Source organism: Anguilla rostrata, chromosome 10 (genome assembly GCF_018555375.3).
Source record: "Anguilla rostrata isolate EN2019 chromosome 10, ASM1855537v3, whole genome shotgun sequence".
Classification (NCBI taxonomy): domain Eukaryota; kingdom Metazoa; phylum Chordata; class Actinopteri; order Anguilliformes; family Anguillidae; genus Anguilla; species Anguilla rostrata.
In genome coordinates, this window is record NC_057942.1 from 5,610,532 (window position 1) to 5,636,336 (window position 25,805).

At 42.3% G+C, this 25,805-nt stretch overlaps 1 protein-coding gene across 7 annotated transcripts in view; it reads right to left on the minus strand.

The window, feature by feature from the left end:
* Positions 1-25,805, minus strand: part of ksr2 (kinase suppressor of ras 2) — a 93,509-nt gene that overhangs the window by 17,123 nt on the left and 50,581 nt on the right. For 4 of the 7 annotated variants that reach the window (XM_064353649.1, XM_064353648.1, XM_064353651.1 and 1 more), the window contains 12 exons: positions 25,495-25,564; positions 23,480-23,563; positions 21,207-21,274; positions 16,787-16,807; positions 15,501-15,607; positions 14,118-14,286; positions 13,550-13,591; positions 13,049-13,115; positions 11,432-11,480; positions 9,334-9,701; positions 3,209-3,305; positions 2,980-3,113 (listed from right to left, as the gene is read on the minus strand). In XM_064353649.1, coding sequence (XP_064209719.1) covers positions 2,980-3,113; positions 3,209-3,305; positions 9,334-9,701; positions 11,432-11,480; positions 13,049-13,115; positions 13,550-13,591; positions 14,118-14,286; positions 15,501-15,607; positions 16,787-16,807; positions 21,207-21,274; positions 23,480-23,563; positions 25,495-25,564 — 1,276 coding nt within the window. Of the gene's footprint in view, positions 1-2,979; positions 3,114-3,208; positions 3,306-9,333; positions 9,702-11,431; positions 11,481-13,048; positions 13,116-13,549; positions 13,592-14,117; positions 14,287-15,500; positions 15,677-16,647; positions 16,654-16,786; positions 16,808-21,188; positions 21,275-23,479; positions 23,564-25,494; positions 25,565-25,805 lie in introns of all 7 variants that reach the window. The other 3 variants (XM_064353653.1, XM_064353652.1, XM_064353650.1) reach the window with 3 other exon arrangements.

The following is a 25,805-nucleotide window of genomic DNA, read 5'->3' on the forward strand; positions in this document are numbered from 1 at the left end:
TCCCACTCAACTTTCACACAGCGTTGCTTTTTTTTCGTTTTTTTTTTTCGTTTGTTTCGAAACTCAGTAGCTGCATATTGGTTTTTTTCATTTTTCGTTCAAATGACCGCACTTTTTAAACGATTTAACTTCTAAAAAGCAATTAGTTGTGCATGAATTATGAGTTATGAACAATCTAAATCTACTAATAATGAGTAATAATATTGTTCAGATGGAGAGATTTTTTTCTTTAGAAATTAGTCATGTAACAAGGATTTCTTTTTATTTTTCATCAAAGACGTGCCTTGGTTTTTGGAGGTAATAAAGGAAAAATATTGTATTATATTCACTCACCAAGACCTCTACACACAAAAAAATGCTGAGATCTGAAAAAAAAAAAAGATCACATTTTACACTGACAGAGTACATTTGTAGACAGACATATTCTATTAAAGTACGACTAACACAGAAGATTTCACTCTGCCCCAAAGAGCATGTTCTAACACTGCTTTTTTTTTTTTTGGAATAAAGCGAACTGCCTAATAGACTGACGTCTGATGCGTTTCACCTAGCTATTGTTAAAAGGAATAGATTAGTGCTCCACAGACAGAACAACCCGACGTGGATACAAAAGGGATTTTTACCCAGGAAACTTCAATAATTACTAACCTGGAAAATAAAGGCAGCTGGAGCTCACAGCTTTTTGCTAGGTGCATAATGAACAGGGAAGACTTTTATAATGTTAGTGCATTCCTTACCATATTACAATCGCTCCACAATTAAATAATAAAATTCACATTTTATACATTCAGCTACAACTGAATGATCTCCAACCCCATACCATGACAATGGTGGCGTAGGGTGCTTAAAATAATAATTATGTTTCTCTTATGTAAGCTTCAAATTACGGTGGCATTTTTTTTTTTTCATTTTTTACTCCAGTTCAGGAAATTGAAATCATATTTTACAGGCAGTCCTGTGATCCGGGACCATTTATCAACAGCTACTAAGTCCACTCGAGTCCTCGACCCAGAACCTTTTGGGCTGTCGTAACCACGGCAGCGTTTGAACAATGGAAACTGATTAGCTAGGTGCTCAAAATTCAAAACATTCTGTCCAAAAGTACAGCAATCCATTGCGTGAGAGACACGCATTCCCTGCTAACGTGCGGTAGCCTGCTCTTAGAGCACTGCAGTTCGTTTAACAGACGTTCAAAGCACGGCATATTACTGCATATCTGATTCAAGCCGGAGATGGAATCAACAGGCACAATACACACAAAGGACGGGTATCTTCAGTGTTTACCAGTTAAAATCTTTCGCCGATTAAAAGGTATTAAGAGGTAAATGGTTAGAGTGTGCCAACCACGTCCTGGTTGGCTTGTGGCCTCCCAGGAGAAGAATCATCCATTGCTCTGAACGAGCATTGAACAACTACCGATACCCATTTAAAACTCGTTGCTGTGAAATCATTATAGATCTAGTCAATGTAATGTAATTAAGTAGCCTGAAACTCTGTTATTTTCAGCATTTTGTAGTGGGCTGAGGGCTTTTGGTTCGTCAGGTGAATTATACTGGCGAACTGGCATTGAAACGTGAAATTCTGAATGCAGTCGCCAATGCCACAGGCATATTTCAGTCAGAGGCAGAGGAAATATATTTAATTTCTGAGATTAAAGGATTTCCTCTGATGAGTAAGCGTCATTCAAACAAGGAGATCCAATCGTGACGGAGCAGTATGCAAAAATCAAAACAATCAATCCAATTATGAGGCAGCAAGGTTGATCGCATTCGAAAAACTGACGGAAGTGAATATAATGCAGGCAATTGACTGAGAAGCTTAACGCTAGTGAATGGGAAAATTTCAAATAACATTTACTCCCACTATCTCACCACTACATCGCTCTGAATACAGAAGAGTCTTATCTGAGGCTAAGACTGCATATGCTGCCCAAACAGCTTTAATGTAATTTTTATTTCTTACATCTACGTGGAAGAGTATTCAAAACAGCTGTTAGAAGCAGTAAAGGACTTTTGATTAAACTAATAAAAGTCAAACACGAGATTCTGAAGCAGCCTGTGGCACTTCCGTTCCTGACTAGTCTGTTACAGCACCTTCAATGCTACGATCCACACGGACGCTATACTGGCAATCGCCTAGGGTGGAATCTTTACTTCGCTTTACTTCACTCTAGTGTGTTTTTCTGCACTTCTGCACTTTGAACTGATGCACTTGTTGTACGTCGCTCTGGATAAGAGCGTTTGCTAAATGCCTGTAATGTAATGTAATGTCATCTGCATGGGAGGTGCACCAAATAAAAGGGAGAAAAAAGGGAAAACGGAATGCATTGCATTAACAATAGTCAGCGAACCCCCGCCCCCACCACCCCCATCACCCCAAGCACTGCCCCCACATCCCTCCCCCAGTTGTTCAATGTTCCCTACCTTACCACACTCTCTCCGTTTATCAATTTCTACCCCCCCCCCCATCCCCATGATACAAGGGCTACTACAGCCAAACCTACTGGTCAGCGAGTTCAATAACCCCTTTGGCCTTTAGCCACATGAACACGTATTCAGATTCACCCAGTACATGTTCAAATGGAGGACAAAGATTACAACCGGGATGCTACCCCGAAAGCTACAGGCATTGTATCTTTCACTCGAAGTACAAGTATGCGATGTTAGGCTTCGCACCGAAATGAGATAAATGAATAATTAATGCACAACACCCAGAAATACGGCTATTCTAAATATTTGATGTCACTGTCAATTCAATTAACCTGAAGACATGGCGCAGTTCAAATGATCATCCAATGCATATTAAAATATTTTGCTGCCACAAGGCTACAATAGGGTAGTATGCTTTTATACCCATTGAGTGCACTTCCACCACAAAAAATTGGTGTACCAAAGAGGCAACACATTGCATGCTTGTTACCTGTAATTTATGCCTTTTGTATGTGTACACGCATTATGGGATTCTTTACATAACACCTACCTGCCAGCCTGTAGAACTCCCGATATGGTGAAGAGGCCAAAATCGGTTATGACAACTTTGCCGTTGTCGTAAAACACGTTCTTCGACTTCATGTCCTTGTGGAGGATCCCCTTCGCGTGCAGGTATCCCATCCCCTGAAAGGACCAATAGGAAACTCCAGTCAGATCCCGTCCTGTTCCACCAGTGTCCCGGTGCATGCTGGGGAAAAAAAGGGTCACCGCCCTCTTACCTTGACCATCTCCTGTGCAATGTGTCTGGTTTTGTTGACATCGAGGACAACTTTGGCATCCCTCACTACTGCGAAAAGGGTCCTCCCTTTGCACAAGCTGGAAGTGAGAAAAATGATCAGTTAGCAAACGTAACCTTGGCTAAATCGATGGACAATCTCCATCCACACACAATTTATAGAGCTTATTTGTTTCCGTCCCCCGTCCCCCCCCCCAAAAAAAAAAAATGTTTCCAATATAGGAATGCTCTTTGCTGTGACATTTTGGCCACAGATTGAACACCTGCTTTAGAAAACAATATGGCGATACTTGCACATACCCAATATGAAACAATTATTTTATATGAAAATCATTTTAAAGCTTGATCGCTCAAACCTATACTACCTGTAGAGCAAGGGATCCTGCCATTCTAAGCTTTCAATGTGTTACTTGGCAAAAAAGCTGCCAGCTGTATATTTAACGTACATCTTAGATATACCCGTGAGATTTAATGCCCCTAACGCTGTATGTGAGAAACAGGGTCAAAACAAGAGCGAGCTGTTTTTATATCCTTAACTGCTTCCAACGTGGTTACAAAGCAGCTCAGTCAACATCCTGTTTTTGGCTTCGGCGCACATGACCGCCAGTCGAGGGTTTGCGACGCCGTTCCCTCCCTTTACCCCTTTGGGGGGTGGGGTGGGGTGGGGTGAGGTGGGGGGGGTGAGTCGTGGGGGGACGTCCCTGCCCAGCTGGATGAGGTGCAGACAGCACCAGCGCCAGCACCATTCCAGGTGAGGATCCCTGACGTGGCGGACAGGCGGTTGGGCCTGGGGGCGCGACGAGTGACGCCGACCCGCTGAATATTCATTGGCGGTCGGGATAAAATTAGACTCGATCATCCTGTGCTTTAGTGGCACCCAAACGCAGCTCACAGTCTAACCCACCGATCATTTTTTACTTAATCAATGTACACCCATATGAAGGTACCCCGCATATACTGTAGGTACAACCTATTCGATTAAACCTATTTTCGACTGGAACTATGTGGTGACAAGTCCCGGTCCCCAGAATGGGATTCAAAAGCAGTTTTATAGCAGCACTGGCCCATTGGGTCCACAGATGGACAGAGTGGCACACTGACAGAAGCCATTTTCAGCATAATTCTGGAATTATTCCTGGTCAACATCTGGCTGTTGACATCAACTGTGGAGGCACCTTTTTTGCCAAAGAGAAGATTCACCCCAAACGTTCACACAGACTAGATATTTGCTCACATTACACTTTGATCACTGCAGTTAGACTCACCAAATTACATTTCTAAAAGCCCAGAATTTTCTCTATTTATAATAATTAAAAAAAAAAAAAAACTCTCTACTGATATAAAAGCGAATAAATATTGGCAACGTGGAAGCGCAAGCACAACACTCAATATACGCCCACTCGAAGAAAAACCGAATGCAGCAAATAAATATTTACATTTCCATAACTCTCACACGTCGATTGGTCTGCATCTGAATTTAATTCTGCATGTTTGTGCTGTTACCGTTCGGGGAAAATTACCCGAAACGAATGATTAAGAGTTTTGTCCTTTATGGAATAACAAGGGTAGCGTCTAAATATAGACTAAAGGCAACCGATGTCGATACATTTATCAATTTAACTAACCTGCACTTACCCCGCTTCTGTGCTTCCCAGAAGCCTCAGGGGCATCGGCTTTTCCTAGTGCTTCTGTGTCATGGTCCTCGAATCATTCGTTCAGCGTTAATCAAAGTACTGAAACGTGTACACGCTCACGGTGAACCTAATAAGTCCACCGCTCTACACTTGTGCTACAATAACCCTGGGCTCCCAGGCCAATACCAGACCGCAGGAGTAAAATCATGAAGCTACAGCGCTTCGCAGACACTATAAATCCTCGAGAAAAAATCAAAACGAGAAAAGAGATGGGAGGATTACAAAGCAGTCGATCTGTATCTGTATTTGTAGACGTTTCGGTCTGAAGACCTTTTTCCAAGACGTGCCAGATTCAATGGCGTCAGCATGTACAGATGAAGATTAAATACTGATTGGCAAGTTGTTACGTCATGATTTCGATTACTCCCACCTGGTCACTGTACCGCCATTAAACCACTGTTTTACAAAGAGTGTAAAAACTCCGAGACATCATGGTCTGTCTTTCAACCACTACTTTTGTTAACCCCACTGAAGAATAGGTTTTTTGAATGTGTTTTCCAAATTCTAAGTCAGTGCTCCAGAACTCCATTGCTTTCAATTACCAGTTGTGACTGTTACATCAGCATTAGAACGTTCTTAACTGAACGTTCTAATGACATACAGCATTTGCGACCTTTAACATTTAAAGGGTTAAGTTACATGCAAGGGTAACCTGAGAGCAGTGTCAGCTTGGTGTTAAAGAAAGGTAAAAAAAAATAAATATATATATAAAAATTTCCCCTCCTGGATTAATTTGTTAACTGCGATGACACAATTCACAGATTTTTTTCCCCCCTCGGCGGGGGGTGTGAAATCTGGCCACCGATGGGGGCCCATCTGCTACAGGTGAAGCTGCTGGAGGAGTCTGTGCCCCGCCTATCAAGCGGTGGCCCCTCCTCTGTGACAGAGGCTACAGACGGGAAGGACAAACTGCAGTCCTGCTGTTCTCCGATCCGCTCTCTGACGCCACCAAAGGTATCCTTCCCTCTCATTACTGTCAAGTACTGATGGGGGGAATGAGGCTTCATCTACCCCATAATGCACTGTTTCTCAACCACGTTCCTGGAGATCTACCGTTCTGTACACAAAATGTGTGAAATTAACTCTTACACGGTACATGTGGTCCCTACTGGACTCGTACAAACTTTGTTGCGTTGAATTAAGACAAGAAATTTTACTGTGTGGGTTTTCACTCCAACCCGAACCTCAATTAACAATTAGAGTTCTTACTGAGCTGCTAATTAGTAGACTCAGGGGCACCAAATTCGGGCTGACGTGAAAACTTACAGTTTGGTAGAACTCCAGGAACAGGGCTGGGAGCCACTGCTATACAACATGGCAGTCAGTCACGATGTATTTGTTTGAACCAATCAAAAAGTTTTGCTTTCCACAACAAAATGCAGTTATTGGTTTAATTCAGTGAGTTACAGATGGAATATTGTTGCTCCAATCAACCCCTTTTCAGTGTTGTGAAGCCTCATTATCCCATCACAACTATCAAATTCTACTCCATCTTTGTTTCCCATTGAAACTTACTTACACAAAACGCTCATGTCAAGCATTGTTAAGATTACAGTCCAAAGCCATGCTCTACAGTGCAGTGGACGTTTATTTTAAAAAATGTCATATGCTATTTAGCCGTTTATAATACTTCCCATGTTTCAAATGAAATGGCTGCACATCTTTACTTTATACTTGGTTTTTTCCTTCCTTTGTGGTATCTTGCTGTCTGAAATTAAGTCTTTTCAGAAGCTGTTTCGAAAGGAGAAGCCAGTTATCCCGACAAATTACTTCTGAACAAACAGCAACCGAGAGTGGCACAGAAAGACATTCAATGCGAGCAGTAAATTAAGTAGTAAGAAAGTTAAGCCAATGTACCATGCTCCCTGAAATATTGGGATTTCACACTTCACCGAAGCACGAACATCATCTTACATTTGTTTTTGATTTTAAATGGAAGAAACCAGGTCAACACTGAAAACAAGCACTTCATTTAAGAGACTAGCATGAATGCCGTTTCTGAAAGACTTCCTTCCAAAAAGCTCCAAAGTAAATTGAATACAAATGTGCTGTATTTAAATGCCTTAAAGCTGTATGAGTTCTAAACTCATTTTCTTTAGCACCCCTTTACAGTTCACAATGTGTGAAGCTATTATTATTATTATTATTATTATTATTATTATTATTATTATTATTAATAATAATAATAATAATAATAATAATAATAAATATTATAATTTGTATCCATTAAAGACTTACAGCACCAGTTTCTTTAGGCTCTCCATGACTAACAAGCCGTAGGCACACTTTCCTAATGTCCCATTGTGCACGTTGTAAAACCGGTGTGCTGGACGCTTACACACTGGCAGATCAACTGAGGAGGACGAGCTGGAGTCAGAGCCTTAATCACAGCTCGTTACGCTGCCTCCCCCGCCACACAGGCCCCAAACAAACGCTGGAAAACTTGAGTGACCTCACAGGGGGGTAAGGCAGCGTTTCCCCACCCGCGTGGTGAGGTCAGAGAAGGCGAGGCGGATCTGTCTGCTCCGACGGCCCCTGGCACCGGGCCTGCCAACAGGCCTGGGATAAACTGGCGTCGGTCTCCGGGTGGGTGAGGGGGTGGGGGGGGGGGGTGCGGAAGTCGGCCTGCCGCCACGGTGATTCTAAATCATGAGCAGCAGCAGGTTGGGGGGGTTGTGGGGGGGGTGGCATGCATCTGGGCATGCCCGCTGCCACAAAATGGACAACGTCCTTAACAAAACTCCTTCCTCTTAATGATGCACAAACGTGAACTTCCCAACAGCCAGGCATCAAGCATAAGCTGAGGCCCAGTGACATTTTAGAGGGGGCGGGTCCATTTTTCTGCATGACGCTGTTCAGAAATTAGACAGGCATGGATGGCACGTTACAGTATTTTGTCTGCACTTATTCTAGAAGTTAAAATCCGGACCGACTCATTACCAGAAAGGGTACAGTAGATTGTTCAACAGAAGTTTAAACATTGATAAAACACAGAACAGGAAATATAGAAAGACTAATAAACTGTGTGAAGACTAAGACATATTTTCTGAATTTTTTTGTTTATTAAAGATGTGAGGAGCATATTTGATTATACATACTAGCTTTTCGTTGCGGGGAGTGAGACCTGGACAAATGTGGCTTTTCTACAGGCCACTTGAAGATCTCGTTTCTTTTTGAGCAAGGAAATGTCTCCATTTTCACCCTGGAGCCAGTACAGCGTCACCTCATTTCATCTCAACAGTTCGTGTACGACCCTCTGGGGCCTCTGAATTTTTGGGTTGGTCTTGTTTGACACGTTTAAGGCTACAGCACAAACACTTCAGCTCTGAGAAACACGGCTTGTCACAAGGCAGAATCTCGACACCGAATCGCTAAAAAAAACCAAATCAGCCACAAGACTTCACTAATTGGCTCCCCTTCAAATACAGTCATCAATTAACATTTGGATGCTCATATCAATTATGCAATAATACATACTCTCGTGACAAGAAAAATTGATGCTGTAATTACATACAGCCAACAATTTTGACTGCAGAAGCCCCAAATTGCATGCTTAACTAAATGCTAAAAGACAAATTTAGTAGGCAATTTAGAGGCAATATGAAATTATTACTTTAATTGAAATTCATGGCTGTGACCAATTTCAAGAGAAAATGTTTCATTTGAGAAATAACGTAGGAAGCAAGACAACAAAGACCGTGTGCGTTGGACAAACTACAGACAAAAATCTAAATTTTATGTTTTTGTTTATTTCACCCACAGTGTTAGGGAGAAATACTCAATTGCAGGCTCAGCCAGACACAACTCCGCTCTCTCCAAGGTCTCATTAAACATGTTTGCCACAAATGATGTTATTTGGGAAAGCGATTCAGAGAAAAGGCATGGATAGCAGCATCTGGATTCTGTTTCTGAACGCGAACGAGTTATTTACGAATGTGAGGCTCCTGCTCAGCACTTGCAGTGTTCCTGGATCTATTCAATCCTTTACTGTAGAAACATAGCATCAATATCTGTTTAAATTCTACACAAGATGGTCCATAATTTCAATTATTTCGTTCAATAACAAAATAAAAGTCCATCGTGAATATTCTTTCTTCGGACAGCTTGACGTATATCAGGGCTAATCTGCATCAAGATTTCATGGCAAATTCTGCTCTAAATGATTAGATTTCCCCCAAATTATTTACTCATCACTTATTTCATTGGTCACGAATGGCATTGGCAGCTGCAGGGGGCAAAATGTATCCCTGGTGACGTTTTACTGAGGTTCAGCACTGTTATACAGCCTTTTAGAAAACAGTGCGAATAAACGGTCGGAACAAAAAATCAGCACACAGGTCGGCTCTCCAGGAACGGCGCCACGTTTACAAAAAAAAAAGTCCCCCTGGCCGCAGGCAGGGGGCGCCGCGCTCACCTGGTGATGATGGCGAGGTGCGGCGGGCTCATGCAGGCGCCCATGAAGAGCACCACGTTCTCGTGCCGCGTGTTCCGGTAGGCCATGACCTCGCGCTTGAAGGCCTTGAGCTGGTCCTCGTTGTCGCGCTCGATGTCGATGAGGCGGATGGCCACCTCGCCGTGCCAGCGCCCGTGGAACACCTGGCCGAACCGGCCCTTGCCGATCAGCTCGCCGATCTCCAGCTGCTCGAACGGGATGTCCCACTCCTGCAGGAAGATGCTGGTCTGGCTGGCCTTGCGGGGGAAGTTTCGGGCCGACAGGAGGGACAGGTTCATCTCCTCGAACTCGTCCTCCGAGTCCTCGGCCTCGTCGTTCCCCTCCTCAGTCTGTGGGGGGGGACAAATCACGCACCTCCATTAGCGCATGAAAAAGTCTCTTTCAACAGGCTAGGGCCATGTTCGAATCAGCGCACTTGCCTACTATTGAGTATACAAGTCGCAGAGAAGTTGTACACAACTTCTACACACTACAGCGGGCAAGTATGCCGATTCAAACCCGGCCTAGCTTCGATGGAGTTAAAGAGGAAATGCGCTGCCTCGGAATTTTGAGAAATGACCAGCAAATTTAAATGGACCGGTTCACGGATCTAGAGGCAGAACTGTCAAAACTCATTATACCTAAAAAGCATATTCTACTTATTACATCTGATTGACCAACCTTAAAAATTTCTATCTATTTCAATAAATTGTCCACTTTTATAACCGTCAACAGTCCTTATATCCTGTTTTTCCATTTTAAGCTCCTGATATTTCTCCACTGTACAATCGCTCCCCCTGTGATGGAACGACCTTCTGGCCAACATCTCAATGCATTAACCCTGATGTCATCTCCATTCTCCAAGTGTTCAGCCGATCATGACTGATTTAGCAATAGACTTGTGAAGGGCAAGAAGAAATTTATGTGGAAATGTGGATCTCTGAAATGCTCTCTCTCGCAAAAAGCTGGGAGATGAAAGTTTCACCAGGAAATGAAGACTTCTTGAAGAGAAGATGAACTTGTCACAAGTTCAAACGAGAACTGACTGCAAATAAGATGAAAGCCTCGACAAACGAATGCTGTGGTCAGGCAGATCCAGTCAATTAACCTCCGCGCCATAAACAAAACACATCAAAAGAAAAAACAGATAACAAAAAAAATGTATTTTTAAATTATTATTGTCCCTGTGATATGAACAATGACTGACGTGAAACAGCTTATTTGTTTACATAACGTACTCTGCACCCGTGACTAGGATTAAGTATTGTCAGAACAACAATAAAAATAAATCACGCAGTGAGAATGAGAAGACCAAGAATAAGCCTGTTCTAAAATGGCGAACCCACAGTTATGCTTTGGCACGTATTGGTTTGAGCATAATGTCTTCACGGTGAAGAAGCATTTGAGCACACCACGCAGTGTGAAATTGAAAACCAAGAAAATTCAAGAAAGTTCTCAAATTGGCAACTCAGAGTTGCCTGGTTTGTTTATATTGCTTTGCTTACTGATATGAACTTTGTACACCAAGCCTTCCTTCAATTCAATTTGTGATTCAGAATTTATTGAAATGAATATATTTTGTCATACCAGCATATTGGCAGTCTTGTGCATAAACCATGTATAAGGAATATCAAAAAACCCATTTACCAATGACCATCACGGTTGTGCTATTTGGAACCAACTTTATTACTAAACTGGCACTACATAGAGTCGGATGGGAACTTTCAATGTTGGTAAAAAGCTACATTTAAAAAAAAAATGAAGATGGGAGATTTCTGCGTGACCCTGATGATATAATGACATCCTGGATTAGGCCGTGTTTTGTGGATTTTACTAAATGGTAATACCTGTGTCTATGTGTAGTTCATACAACTACAGAAAAAAGACATGGATAGAGCACTTCTACTGTTACTGTCATCATCATCATCATCATCATTATTGCAATACAGGAGTTGGAAGAATTCATGCCGTAAGAATTTATGAATATTAATTCATTGTTTTACACGTGAAGAGGCAAAAAAAGAAAAAGGCCTGGGCAGAATTCTTCTGTTTAAAGAGGCAGAGCAAATAGATGACTCACCTCTGATGTTGGTTCAACCTCAATCTGTAGCAGGGGGTTTCCTTCATTACTGAAAAAAAATAACAGAGATCACCTTCAAGGGGAAAAATGCCTTCAAACTGAGCACTTTAAAAAGATTTAATTTCCCAAAGCACATGAATGCTGATGCTTAGTGGCAGGACTCGACACCGCAGGTACCTAACGAACGGCTCCGGGGCTGACAGTGTGTAACCTCCGCGCGTTCGTTAACGGTTCTCCGAGACTTCAGTGTGTCACGCAGTTTAACACGCGACACGCGTGTGTCATGTTAACGTCGTTAAAATAACGCTGCGCTCTGCCAGAACTCCAGACCCCAGAGCGCTTTAACGACCTGCAGCTGCCACACTCAGCGAGGAATATTAACCCCCGTGTTATTAAAAACGCGGGGGGGTGTGACGTCTGCAACGGTGAAGACGGTGAAGAAAGGCCAGCTTTGACTAATCGTGAGGACTACGCATTGCTCACTCACTTAATCGCGCACACCATCAAGAGCCCAAAGATAACGCGCCGCGATCACAGCCAAAGAGAGGGTCACACCGCTGAACGCTCTTCAGCGAGGTGCTTTACCCAGAATTCCTTTAGTTGGAAACCAGCTGTGGAGCTGAGGAGCAGAATGGGCTTACATAAGAACACAGACGGTGTAAAGCCAAGTTGTCCGTGACTGTCCGGCAGGGATGCAATTCGGTTTTTTTTTCTCTTCCTGTTTCCTGGTAGCCGAAAGTGAAAATGACAGCACGGAATTGGCAAGTTCAAACGAATTAAACAAAAAAAGAAGAATCAAAAATTTCCTGATTGACAAATGACATACGGCCATTGATAAAGGCTGGATTTTTCCCAACGGCACTTATTCTATTATTATGTCTATTTCTTGCCTTCAGTTTCCACTCCGCCTGATTTTCCACTGCAAACCCTGATTCAGTCCCGTACCATAACTGTACCGTGAACGCAAGGCCATCCAGACATTAGCCCACAGTGTTTGCCCTCGCCACTTTACCGCCAGCATTCGCTGTTGCCTTAACAAGGCCTTCCTTCCCTAACCCCACCGACGGAAAGACTGCAGAAAAGATCATCTGTCCTTGAAATTTCATACGTAAGGAAGACAAACAAGAGCCCTTTTTGATTAAGGGCAGCACTCACGTTAACTTAAATGCCGTCTGACCTCCTTAAATTTGAGTGCTGAAATACAGTGCTGTGTTGTCTTTTTTCCCCACTTCATGTCCATCACCAACCAAGTGTATTAACGTAAGAAATGAACAGCACAGCTCGCTGTAAGATGCCACCCAGAGCGGCAAAGTACACTGCAGTTAGACTGAGTCGACAGCACGGTAGGGGGCTGCATTATGTCTTCACTGTAAGCAATACATGAACGGCAATGCCATGCAGTATCACACTCGACCAGGATCCGATCATTTCAAGCATCTTAAATATTGAATTCTGATTGAAGGTTGTCTGTGTTTAGGATTCAGCTTAGCACACTTGGCACATCTTACCAGGCGCTTGATATATGCGTGCGCATGCATGCGCTGTGAAATACGACGCGATTAATGCGCGCCGCGAACCGGATTTGAAAGGGGGGCAGTGAGGTCACGTCGGTCTCACCCGGGCTCGGAGAGGACAGGGTGCAGGATGACCTGGGGTGCCCTGGGCGGGGCCTCTGGAGCAACATCTGGAAGAGAGGGGAGCGGGGGAGAGGGGAGGGCGGGGTCAGAAAGGATCGTAACCCGCAAGGCGACCAGGCTCAATTCGGCACTTGCCCCCCACCCCCCAATGACACCAAACCAGGGTGACCTGTGTCGCACCCCTCACACCACACACCCCCTCAAATTTTCACCAAAGGAATTTCTGTCAGCCTTCCCGTGGAACTAAAGCGCGTCTCCGCGGCAACTCGTCTATGTCGAGAGCAAACAAACAAAAAATAGCCCAAAATGCCCATAACTATGTAACAAAATACATTAAAAAATGTAAAAAAAAAACGTCTTAAGGAACGGCTGCGAGTTTAAATGCGGTTCAAGGGGGGAAGGGGGGAACATCAAAAGAATCCTCCTTGGCTCGCTGCACTGGATTATGGGAAGGCGTAATGACCAATTACAGCGCACATACCTGGGAAAATGAACTGCTGCTTGTGTTTGAAGTAATGAGACGCTGAAAAGAAGAGGGGAGACACACCAGTGTGAAGCACAGCCCAAGCCGGGGGCACGAGCCTGACAGCTAATAACAACCAGAAAATATTTTAATGTGGACCTCATTCTCCATTTCAAGGGGGGGGGGATTCATGTGCAAACGAGATGGCAATATTGTTCGGTCAAAGAGTAGAACCATCTGAAGAAATTATAGACTCCCCAGTTCCAATTTAAATTTGACTTCAGGCAGTATTTCATGAGATGGCAAAAAAAAACAATTCAATTAAGGAGGTAAGATATTACACACAGTAGAGAAGAGTTGAGAAATATATTAGAGATACAGAATATGCTCTATGCTATACAGAGATACAAACTTTGCTATAAACAGAGACAAAGACACACCACACACAAACACACACACTGTGTATATATATATACAGAAAAGGAAGAAAAACTATACAATACAAAACAATATCACTTTTTGTCTTTTACTAAGGTTATACGTTTCCTCTAATGTGGACAAGCACATTTAAGTACAAATGACACACCTGTTAAGTTGAACTGTTTCTGTTGTCGAGTGCACTGGGGGGAGGGGTGAAGGGGAGAAGGGGGCGTGGCATTGGGGGGAAGGGGAGGGGCAGGGGACGAGGGCGTTGAGGAGGTCGTGGAGGACGGGTTACTGCTGGAATCCGGCTGGTAGGGAACGGAAATGTGGTCCTGTCGAAATAAAAGCGAACATTTACGAGACTGAAGAACCGCCAATATGTCGTACGTACAAATGCATCCCTCTTTTTTTGTGTGAAAATGTAGAAATTTTATACTTTCCGAAGATTTTCAGAGAAATTACAATTACCATCATATGGTGAGGAGGGTGTAAGTGACCAAAAAAAGACGTAAAAGACCAAAAAATTAAGATTGCTAAACTCTGATGCAATCCAAATGCATGTCAATGACAGCTTTTCAGCATCACTTTAAAAAGGCCTCACTTTAACAATGTTCCTAAGACAAAAAAGGCGGCCTTAGTGCCCGTATTAAAATGTGAATTAAAACTGAGGTCAGAATCTAAAATCACACCCAAGCCCCAAAATTCTGATTTAGACTGTTTAGCCAGACAACTGAGAGCAGTTGCACAGACATAAAGATAAATGCCACAGTACCATAGAGACCAGCTTTGCGGGGTGACCAAGACATTGATGACTCATTGACATTTTCTTCCACCTCAGCTATTGAATATTGTAGTTCTCATGCGTTTTTATGTGTGATGTACTTTAGATTTTATTGCTGCTGCTGTCTTGGCCAGGTCTCCCTTGTGAAAGGTGGGTGGTAACATACACCTTCCACTTCTAAATGATTGACCAGCCTGAGCACAAATGGATACTAACTGACTCTGAAATTCATACGGCCTTCTTCTTCTGATCTGTGAGTTCCCACAGCTTAATCCCTGATTTGTCTTGAGAGCTCCTCAGAGTTCACAGTTGACTTTTTTGGAAAAACTTTATTCCGCTGCCTAGCAGACAGATCGTACTGTGGCAGGTGTATTTATCGTGCAATCATACAAACTATTACTGCAGACAGCAAAAGGCTATTCAGCCAATTTTGTGACTTGTCACAGTAATTGTCTGCACCTGACATCATTTTGGTTTGCCATGGCAAAGGGGTTGAATAATTAAGCAATCAAGATGTCTCCATTCATAAATTATTTATTCACCACTTTTTCTTTTGCTTTGACATAGTGGAATAAGTTCTGTGGATCAGCATCCATAATTCCTCTTTCAAAAATGCCATGCTCCCAATGTGAGAATGTGAAAACTGCAAAAAATATACGATATGAGTACTTTCACAAGGCACTGTATGTTTTTATTATATCAGTGTGTAGGTTTTGCACATACTTTTCATACCCAATGTAGACAGGTTCACATGGAGGGACCTACCTTGTTGATCTTGTTGGTTTTGGGGAGCGTTTGACTGATGTGCAAATCCGTGTACCTGAGGGGGTTGTTGATGTCACACGGTACCGACTCGGTCCGAACCAGACGAGCTGGAGCAGACAAAGAGAGAGTACCATCTGGACCTTCCAAACAGGCCACACTCACAAAAAAACAACATTCTCTATTCAGACCAATTACTCCTAAAATTCAATGAAATGAGAACAGAGGTCAAAATTGCCCAGAAATAAATGCCTCGTGTTATAAGGAAGTAATACTTGAGGGAGGGAGAAATCCTCCAGAGTTATGGTGATGCAGTATATAGAAATGTCATGCATAGTCACACACACATACACAAACTGTATGTAACCCATGCATCAGCTGATTCAATGCCCAGCTAACAAAAAAACTTTGTTTTGGGGTAGATTTTAGTTGTAAGATGGCATTATGATCAGAATGTTCCCCAATAGCCTCTGAAAATATATATTATTCCAGGCAGGTTCTGTCAAACTCAGACAAATATCCCCATGCGTGTTCAATAAAAAAACTTACTGCCAACCAGAGGAGGAAAGTAAAAGTCCTGCCAAGTGTTTCTTCCACCCATGTACTCGGCCAGCTGATTTCACTAATTAGTTCTACCTCCTGGCTAAAGAATTGTGCTAATTAGCAAATCCAGGTGATTGGAACAACATACTGTGGAGAACTTTTACTTTCTGAACCTGGATTTTCCACCTCTGCTGCCAACATTCGATAATGGTTATTATTTCTCCATGAAAAAACATCATGGAAGTACGTTACACACATTTTGCGAACGTTGCCCAACTGAAGTACTGAAATGGTGGAAAGTGCTTAACATTGTTAACATCCCTGATAAAATGAACATGGATGACCATTCACAATTCATTTTTTTAACAAGAATTACAAAACTGAATAACATACTAAAGCCAGTCCTGCAATGTTCCTTGCAATTTACCCCAACTTTTATAACACTTGGGTAACGATATGAGAATCAAAATTTGGCTGGATGAGTACCATGCTCCCTCAAGACATTCAGGTAGAGAAAGAAAAAAAAATACTGTGGGAATTCCTTTTTGGGTGGCCATAACAAAAATAATTTGGGCAAGAAGAGGAGAACACTGTGTGCTGAGTAGACTTGCATCTAGGTCTGAATGCACACTGTTATTAGGCAAAAACATCCTCTCTTTAAGGCATGCTGATTTTAAAATGGCACAGGCATGTAAACAACATTAGAGCAAGCTCAGGCAGTCATTCGGACGTATCGATCGTGTTACCTTGGGCTGTTCCTTGGTGATCTTTTGAGCCAGACGAAGAGAGAGAGAATTAAAGAGCTCACTTCAGATGAGGTAAAGAGAAAGGACCTCACTTATTTGAAAATCAAAACCAAGTATGTTGACAGGGTAGGTAAAATCAATAACAGAAATGTCCATGAAAGCTTAATGTTGACAAGTCCATTAGGGACAATGATGGTGAGGAAGTGATAAGGCATAGACTTAATAGAAATATTGATGCTCCACTAAGGAGTACATAAAAAAATGAATCAGACAAATTAGTCGACCAAAACATGCAATGTTTTTCAATCAGCAAATGTGTTTCAATCTGTTCTTTCCTCAGGCAAGCAGTTGCAAGGATGTTAGATCGCCAAGACCTCATCAAAAAAAAAAAAAAGAAAGAAAGAAAAAAAAAACCCTTGGAGAGCTTGACAACACCAGCACCTTCTTCCTAAACTTTGCTGCATACCAAGGCCACGCCCACAGACTCATCCTGCCCAATAATATCTCAAAGATTCCCTTCCGGCCCCACTGATTGACAGATGATGCTGAGCTCTTGTTCCATTGGCTATTGAAGCTGTTTCCCGCTCTTTTTGTGATTTCCTCCCTCTGATCTTCTGTCACCCCACTCTCCGCTCCCACAGTTCCACTCTCCAAGCAGCCCTCCACTCACTGCCAATTGCTGCCTGTATTAATTTCAGACCTCTGTGTCATAATCAGAACTGTACTTATGCTACCTTTGAACAAACTCTTCTATGGCCCACTCATTTTCATTTTCCGCAGCCTCTTCAAACACAAATACATGTTTTATTTTTTATTTTTTTTAAATCAACCATGCTGACTCAGTGCAGAACTCTGATATATGCTGAGGGCACAAGATGAGGTCAGAGTAGAAAGGCAGCCATTTTACAGTTCATAGCACTGGCATTCTTTTTTATTTTTTAGAATTTTTTTATGACACGCTAAAGAATTTATTGGTTCTTAAGAATGTTGTTAAAATGGTATGTGCCTGTTTTTTTTTTAACACAGCACTGTCTGTCCATGGTTTCACAGAAGCGCACTTCAATGTTACAATGTTAAAATGCGTGAGATTGAAACCGATCTAAACAGCTTGTTTTCCATCTTTTTTTTAAAAGTTATTCTTGACAAAGAAGGAGACGGATTTTGATTGACAGCCAAGATTGGTACTAACGCAGTGGCAGAGTGCAAATCTCTGTTACAAAAACACCTTCAAACTGAACAACTGCGAGCACGACAGTTTGGAGACACAAAGATTCAAACCTTATCACCATCTGAAATGAACCATCTCAAAACACTTTTAACACTCTTGAGAATTCTTTTCCTAAATCATTTTTTTTTTAAAGTTATATGTGTAGTACATGTTGTGCTAAGTAATGTATCAACAAATAATCTTATCTATTCAGCCATTCATTTGTCTGTTTGGATTTACATGTGTCTATTTAATGTCTTTTTATCTCTGCCATGGATTTACCATCCCATAGATGTCACACTCCTCAAAATAAATAAAAATTTGACTACAGCTACAATTCCGGAACATTCTCTTGCTACTCGCTCCCTTTAATAAGTTGCCATTGTCAAGAGATGAGAGTGACCCTCTGGGTTTGGCCAACAATGAGGGTGAATAGAAGAAAATATCACTGAGTGACGTGCATATTAGCATGACCGGATAGCGCTCCAACACAGGAAACTCATGCAATCTATTCCTGTGATAAAATGATCGCTTACAGCTTGCTATTGCCATAGAGACAGACAATGAAACATGTTATGTAAGAAATGATGAAATACTCAGTAGACATGGCACGAAAGGTGATAGCAGTTTTTTTTTTCTGCAAAGCAAACTGGAATCAAACTTTTAATCACAGCTTATGCCTAACATTTATCTAAGCATAACTGAATATGTCAAGCAGTGGGGTGAGAGAGGCTTGTCAGTGCATTTTCGCTTTTTTTAAACAACTTTTTCATTTGAATATTTTTCGATGCAGCCTGAAGTGCATCTGAAAAAAATCCATTTCAGACTGGATGGATTACACTTCCAGAAAGAGATGTTTGTTTGACTCTTTGCATAAATCTAAATGAAAGGGCAGGTTGAAGTCAATTCCACATGCCCCACATAGACCTTCCCTTTTTTGAGAATGCAAGACAGGTAGTATTTCTTTCTACTCGCAGTTGTCAACCGTGGACAGGCTGTTATTATGGTGCATCTTGCTCCGCATCGGTCCAGTAACACTGACAACATGACACCGAGCTCACAGCCTTTTAGATTATTGGCCATTCATTTCTAAAATGATTTATAGCCACAAAATGAGGGTCCAGGGGTCCAGACTAATTTTTTTCAGCGGCCAATTGGGTCGCGCCCAAAAATTTCACCCGGCTCCACACAAAAGAGTGCTTAGCTCTGCCTGTTTGTCCCGCCATCACATTTGCTATTCAATCACAGCACTGGAAAATGACTGCTAAAGCAGGACTAAGGTGCAATGAAGAATTTTAATTAACATTTTAAATTTCACTTCAAGCAGAGGTCAGTATTAGAGCACAGAACACACAATGCTACATTCAGTGCTGTGGTGTCATTCAGAAAAATCATATTTAGGAGGTAATCGTGTGCTCATTTGATTATTATTATTCTTTTTTTTTTACGTTGGTCCAACCCAATTATAAAGTTGGGACCGGCAGGATACAACACATTAACAAAAATGGACAATGATGGCATCTGGACAATGATAATTTTGATAGCCTGTTTGAAATTGATCATGTAACTTTTGTTAACAGTAACGTTTGGTCAGACAGGCTAGGGGTACTCACAGGTAACCTACCTAGGCTACTTAACACACTTGGTGGAGCAGAGGACACCGGTTGTGAAATGATGTGTTGATAACGTGATGCTTAAAGCCTATCCTTAACCATGTAGCCTGCTTTTTACTTTGGCCAGAAAGTTTCATTTTACTTTAAAAGCTCATTTTTACTCGCATGTGTGACTAAAATGGTCGCACTCTGGAGCAGTGAGGGTCTTTTTAAATAAGGGAAGAGTAACAAAGTAAGAATTCCAGTAAATATTTCACGGTAAAATGCGCATGTTCCGACTGATGTGTGCTTTTTGAAGAACAATTTTGAGAGGTCATGGGCACCTCAGAAACTCCATAAGTTACACTACTCCTATTTGCAAGAAAAGATAATCAACATATAATTATTCGCAAGTAAGTAAACATTATCTGATGGGATGAAAAAATGTGTAAACTAAATAGTGCAATACAATAATTTTGCCACACACTTGTTTTCCTGTTTCTATCAATATATACTTTATAAAGTATATGGAATAAATCTATCTATTTGTGTCTGAGTGTTCAGACACAAAAATACCAACAATATTTAGAAATACATGCATGCCATGAATCTCTTTTGTATTTTTTTTTTTTTTTTTTTACACATGCACAACATCTGTGTAATGCTTTTACGGCCAGAAATCAAAATGGCTTTCCGGCTTGATTCTGGACAAAAATAACAAAATAAAATCTAAATTGCTTGATATTGCACTGTGCCGCACCAGTAAAGGTCAACTGACATCATTATCTGTGACCCGAACGCAGTGCTCGTCTCATGCTAGGGGGTTTCCATTGTGCGATTCAGCAGGTCTGTGCAGTCGTGCTGCCACAGCTGAATTTGATAAATAGCCATATCGTTTCTCTCACCCAGTGCATCTAACCACACAGAATTCTGTCCGTAACTCCAAGTAACACATTTATCCATTGTTTTTATTGTGACTTTATCATTGCACTGCAACTTTACACAAACCTTCATCATTAAAAGTTGAAATTACAGACTGCATAACATTGTGCGAGAAATGCTATCAAAGTGCACTTGAATTAAAAGTGGAGCATACTGCGCTTAGAGTGAACACAACCCAATGTAAGCTGAGTGTATCATAACTTTTAGAGACCTGGGCTAGGATCTCAGAGGTTGCAGGTTTGCATCCTGGGAGAGATCCAGCTGCTGTGCCCGTGAGTAAAGCCGTTAGCCTGAATTCCTCTGGCGAATACCGAGCCGGATGAATTGGTCATATGTAAAGAAGGTAAGTTGGGTAATAATGACTAAATGTAATGAAATGTAACGAAAATGGCCGTTTTGTGTTAGCTGCAGGAAAACACACACTGTAACAGGAACACTGGTGTGGATTCATACATATATCCTTAACTTTACCAAACAACTAAAAGCAAGAGTTCTGTCTGCTCTTCTTCACAAATACAGTTTTGGTGTTTGAGTTCAGGGATTACCAAAACGAACTCGCCAAGCCGAGTTTGTAAAGAAAAGGCGAAACGCTTGCTTTTGCTTGCAAATCAAAGTTGTGGACTAATGTTTATTGACTGTTGATTGAATGTTGACAGGCCACTGCTTTTTGAATCCCTACCTCCACGATGGATGATCAGCAAGTGGCAAGGCGGGGCTTCTTTGGTGCATTTGTTGTGGCACTTCAACCTACAGAGACAGACAGAGAAGTATCCTGTCACTCTGACGAATCAACTCAACGACTCAACAATGGAGCCTGGTCCGATTAAATAAAGGGATAGATACACAGTAAGCATAGTAACTGCTATGTTATAATTAAGTAATATTATAAAATTGTAATTGCAATATTTGTGATTACAATTCTATACATAAATAAATTTATCATATTAGGTATTATATTAGGTATATAAGATATTGTGATATTATACATACATGCTATATGAATACATTACAATATTATAAATATATTACAATATGTCCAAATGTGTGCGCATAAAGTTTAGTTTAACCAGGGAACTCTGTCTCATCCAAGCAGCCCTCCTGCAAGCCAGAGGCTCAGAATGCATGCCACAGAGTGCACTCGGTACCCAATTCCAGAGGGGAAGATCCAATTTGGAGCGAAAAAATGTTTGTCGCTGCTTTGCACATACGCGCGGCGCTGTGAGCAGGCGCGGTGCGTGGGCGTTTCTTTCTTTCTTTGTCGTTCAAACATCCCACAGAAAAACGGTCACATTGAACCGGTGCCCTAAGTCTTAAGCTCAGTTTCTCTTTTTGAGCAACGCGCACACTGAACTGAACGGAACCGTTTTCACGCTTCTCTGTTGACATCTGTTGACATGCTCTCGTTGCGTTAAGTTAGATGTGAAAATTTGAACTATATCTCCTGAAAGAAATAAATGTTTGAAAAGAGGTCATTAGAAGGATACGTATGTATCTTCCTTGTGAGAGATTTAAGCTTTTATAATCGTTGCTCTGATAAAACACTTGAATTGTTTAAGGAATCAAAGAACAATTTCAATAAATGTTACTGCTATAATCTATACTGAATAAAGAATGGTATTCATTTCAAAAATACATATCAGTTGGGGAATTTCATATATCCGGCATTGATTCTAATCAAGTACTACTCTACATCACGTTTGGACAGGGTGTGTGGCCAAGTGATTGCATATACAAAAGTATGTAAAAGAACGGTCAGATAAACACAGCAGATGTATTTAGTCGAACAGAGAACAAAAATATGAATTATAAAATAATATGTTGTATAATGATATGATTCTTAAAATACGAATGTGTTAAGTAAAACCTATAAAATTCTACCAGTCACGTACAACATACACTTACCACATTAAACTGATGCAATTTCCTTTGAGAATTAGTGTAGCATTTGGTGGAAATACACTTCCAAAGCCGTTCATTTGTATTATAACAATATGGTAATCGCCCATCGTTATTGAGGGGGTAAATGAATGCAGCAGACCTGAACTGGCTGTAAAGTATGTGGAGTGAAATGCCTAAACAGCTTGTACATGGTGTGCATCAAATGCATTGTCTTGATGTCAAAATGACACGATGTATTCGGTTTTAATAGGCAGTAATTAGAAACGTTTTTTTACTCAAATTATCCGTTTTAAATTATATAGATAATTACCACTCACTTCCCAATCCGCTTATTATGACAAATGCCCTTCTGACATTCCAAAAACCAGTAATTAATGTAAGAAAATGTTCATGAAAAGGGTCCAACTGAGGGCAAATACGGAAATGCGTCAAAACAATTAACCCCGTTTTCCAAACTTCCACCAAACCAAGGGCTATCAACAAGAACATATGAGCGCAGCACAACCGTACCCCAGGTCCTGTGACCCACGGCGTCTGAAAGCATTTGCTCCAACCATGCACTACACGCTACCTGATTTCACTACGGAGCTTACTTCCTGAGTGAAGAAGGTTGAATAATCAGCGAAATCTGGTGGCGTAATGCAAATACCCGCAGACACTAGGGGGCAGCACAGAGGACCTGGCGCAGAGTAGCAGCGTATTTAGCGAAGCATGGCCCTCACCTGCCGTGTTACTGCAGGTTATAATGGTGAGAAGAGTGCAAAATCTGAGACTTCAATATCTCCCTTAAAATCAGTGTAAATAATCTTCATGAAAAAGATGCGCATGGCTTAGTTTTGCGCATCCTATGCAGTTTTATGCAGGTTGAAACTGCTGAAGGTTCTGATCAGAATCGGTGAATGAGCCTTTGATGACTCCCCCACCAACTCCTCGTTGGGAGGAGTGCAACATGTTGCACATAAACAAAAAAATAAAAGATATTTAAGGCTCTCATGGGAATAACAGATGTTGGTTCATTTTATTCTCCGAAAAGTTGTAAGTGTGCAGACGTACTTGCAGTTTTTACATTTCAGTCCAAACAGCATTCCTTTCCCACAAACTACACATGTCTGAGACATCCAGTACTTGGTGGAAAATCTGCAAAAAAGACCAAAGAGAGGAACATTTACTGACAAGAAACACTTGAGAAAAATAAAAAAAACCCCACAGCATCAGTTTTAAAACACAGACACGGGTCTTGTCTACATCATATGAAGAATTGACCTTTGACAATAATTACCATTTGCGAACGAAAATTGCGCGCTTGTCATAGACAGGATCACATTCACGCAAACAACAAATAACCTTGAATTCTGTAAAAGATAGGCGTCTTTTCATTTTACCCCCCCCCTCCCCCCCTTACATCTAGCCAGCTTTCATCTGTAATCTCACAGACGCAGTGATTCAATTTCCAGCCTCCTGCTTTTCAGCTCTTCCTGAATGCGGAGCTCGTGGCTGCGGCTCGCTAACAAAGACGGCGCGGGACAAAAGGCCACAGGGACGCACGTCAGCGCGCGGCGAGGCTGCAATCGCAGCAGCCGGGGCCCAGGAAACGCAGACTGCGAGACCCCCCAGTCTCTCCCGCCGCTCGCCAGTCGCCAGCAAGGCGAAATTTTACGCCGCCCGCTTTCAACCGCGATAAACACATCTCGGTTCTCTCTTGACTCCGCGGTTGAAAGCGGGCGGTGAGGAACGCAGGTTTGTTTGCGATCCCGCGCCGAGGTACGGCTAGCGGGCCCACAGGTAATGGAATATGACTAATGCTGCCTGACAGAATCAAAATATCTTCATTAGACCCGCCATCTCACCTCATTCCGGCAATATCGCGGCTTGATGCGAGTCCCCACTTACGGGTGGGACGTGTGACGTTCGAGCGGAGAGCGAGCGAGTGAGCGAGCGCGCGCGACGGAAGCTAAAACGAAAAGAGCGCTCCTTCTGGGCCTTTAACCGGTCACGTCTGTAACCGCTTCTCCATTCGCTGGCCGGTATCTTTTCAGCACGACCGCGTCCAGAAACAAACTTGACGAACTTGGGTCACGATGAACCTGGGCGTTTGGACAGCCACCGCTAATAGCACGTAGCGCTGTCCACAAAATGCTAAATGGAGGAACTGAATGAGAATCCACTACACGTATGTAGAGGCTACACTATATCTGAATACAACACATTACCGGTGCTTTTCTGAATAGGGTATTCAAGTATAATACACCCCAACTGTTGGGTCTCTAGATATACCCAGCGAATGCAAAACGTTCTCACAACGTTTCTGCCATGTATAATATTGAACAACACATTTCAGAAACATTTCAAGAACATTTAATGTCAGCCGGGTGGACACTGAAGGGGCTACTCTGGAAATACTTTTTCTCAGCGGCAAAAGGTTGCATGTTTTGTAAGTTTAAAAACACTAAATGGCCATTTATAATCCTTCAAAAAACAGCCCATTGTATTTGCCAAGACTGAGGTGGAGTACCAATTCATGTGTACAAAGTATTTCTTTCCCCTTCTGTAGGGCAGCAGTACAGTCTCACGGACAGGAAACTGGGCTTTTAACTTGCAGGTTGTGGGTTCGATTTCCTGCTGGGGACGCCGCCACTGCAGAGTTGAACGAGGCACTTAACCCCAATTTCTAGGAGCTAAATATTCAGCAGTATAAATGGAATGGATGTAAAAATATATTCCGTGTACGTCACGCTGGATAAGAGTGTCTTGCTAAATGGCCGGAACGTAAAAAAAAACGTAAATGTGACATTGATTGATGTGGCGCTCATACGCAATGCCTCCAAACGGGGATCTTCATCACCCCCCACCCCACTTTTTTTTTGTTACAATACGTCATCACCGTTTTGAGATCGCGCATTTAGAACCATGGAGGGTTTCAGAATGGGGGGCGAGGGTGGAAATGATCTACGCAAGCAGGCCGTTTAATTGGCCTGACATTTTGTCAAAGGAGACAGTGAAACCCACCCCCACCCCGACGCCCGCACCCCACCACCCCACGCCCCCCCTCCTTTCAGTCAGCACGTTACCTGTGTTTTATAGAATTTCCCAAGTCTCGACGGGGGATCTGAGGAGACCATCGAGGCACTGAGAGAGTGTCTGCAGAGAACGACAGGAACGAGAAAGAGAGGGAGACAGAAAGAGAGAGAGAAAGAGGGAGAGAGAAAGAGAGAGAGAGACAGAGAGGGAGAGTGAGAGACAGAGGGAGAGGGGGAAGAACACAAATCAGACCAGAAGGATTGGCCATCGTGGGCCTTCCCTCCCATCCACATCCTGCGGATGAAATGAGAAGAAACAGGGAGAAGAGGCATCGAGCACCCCCACCCCCCCCCCGGAATGG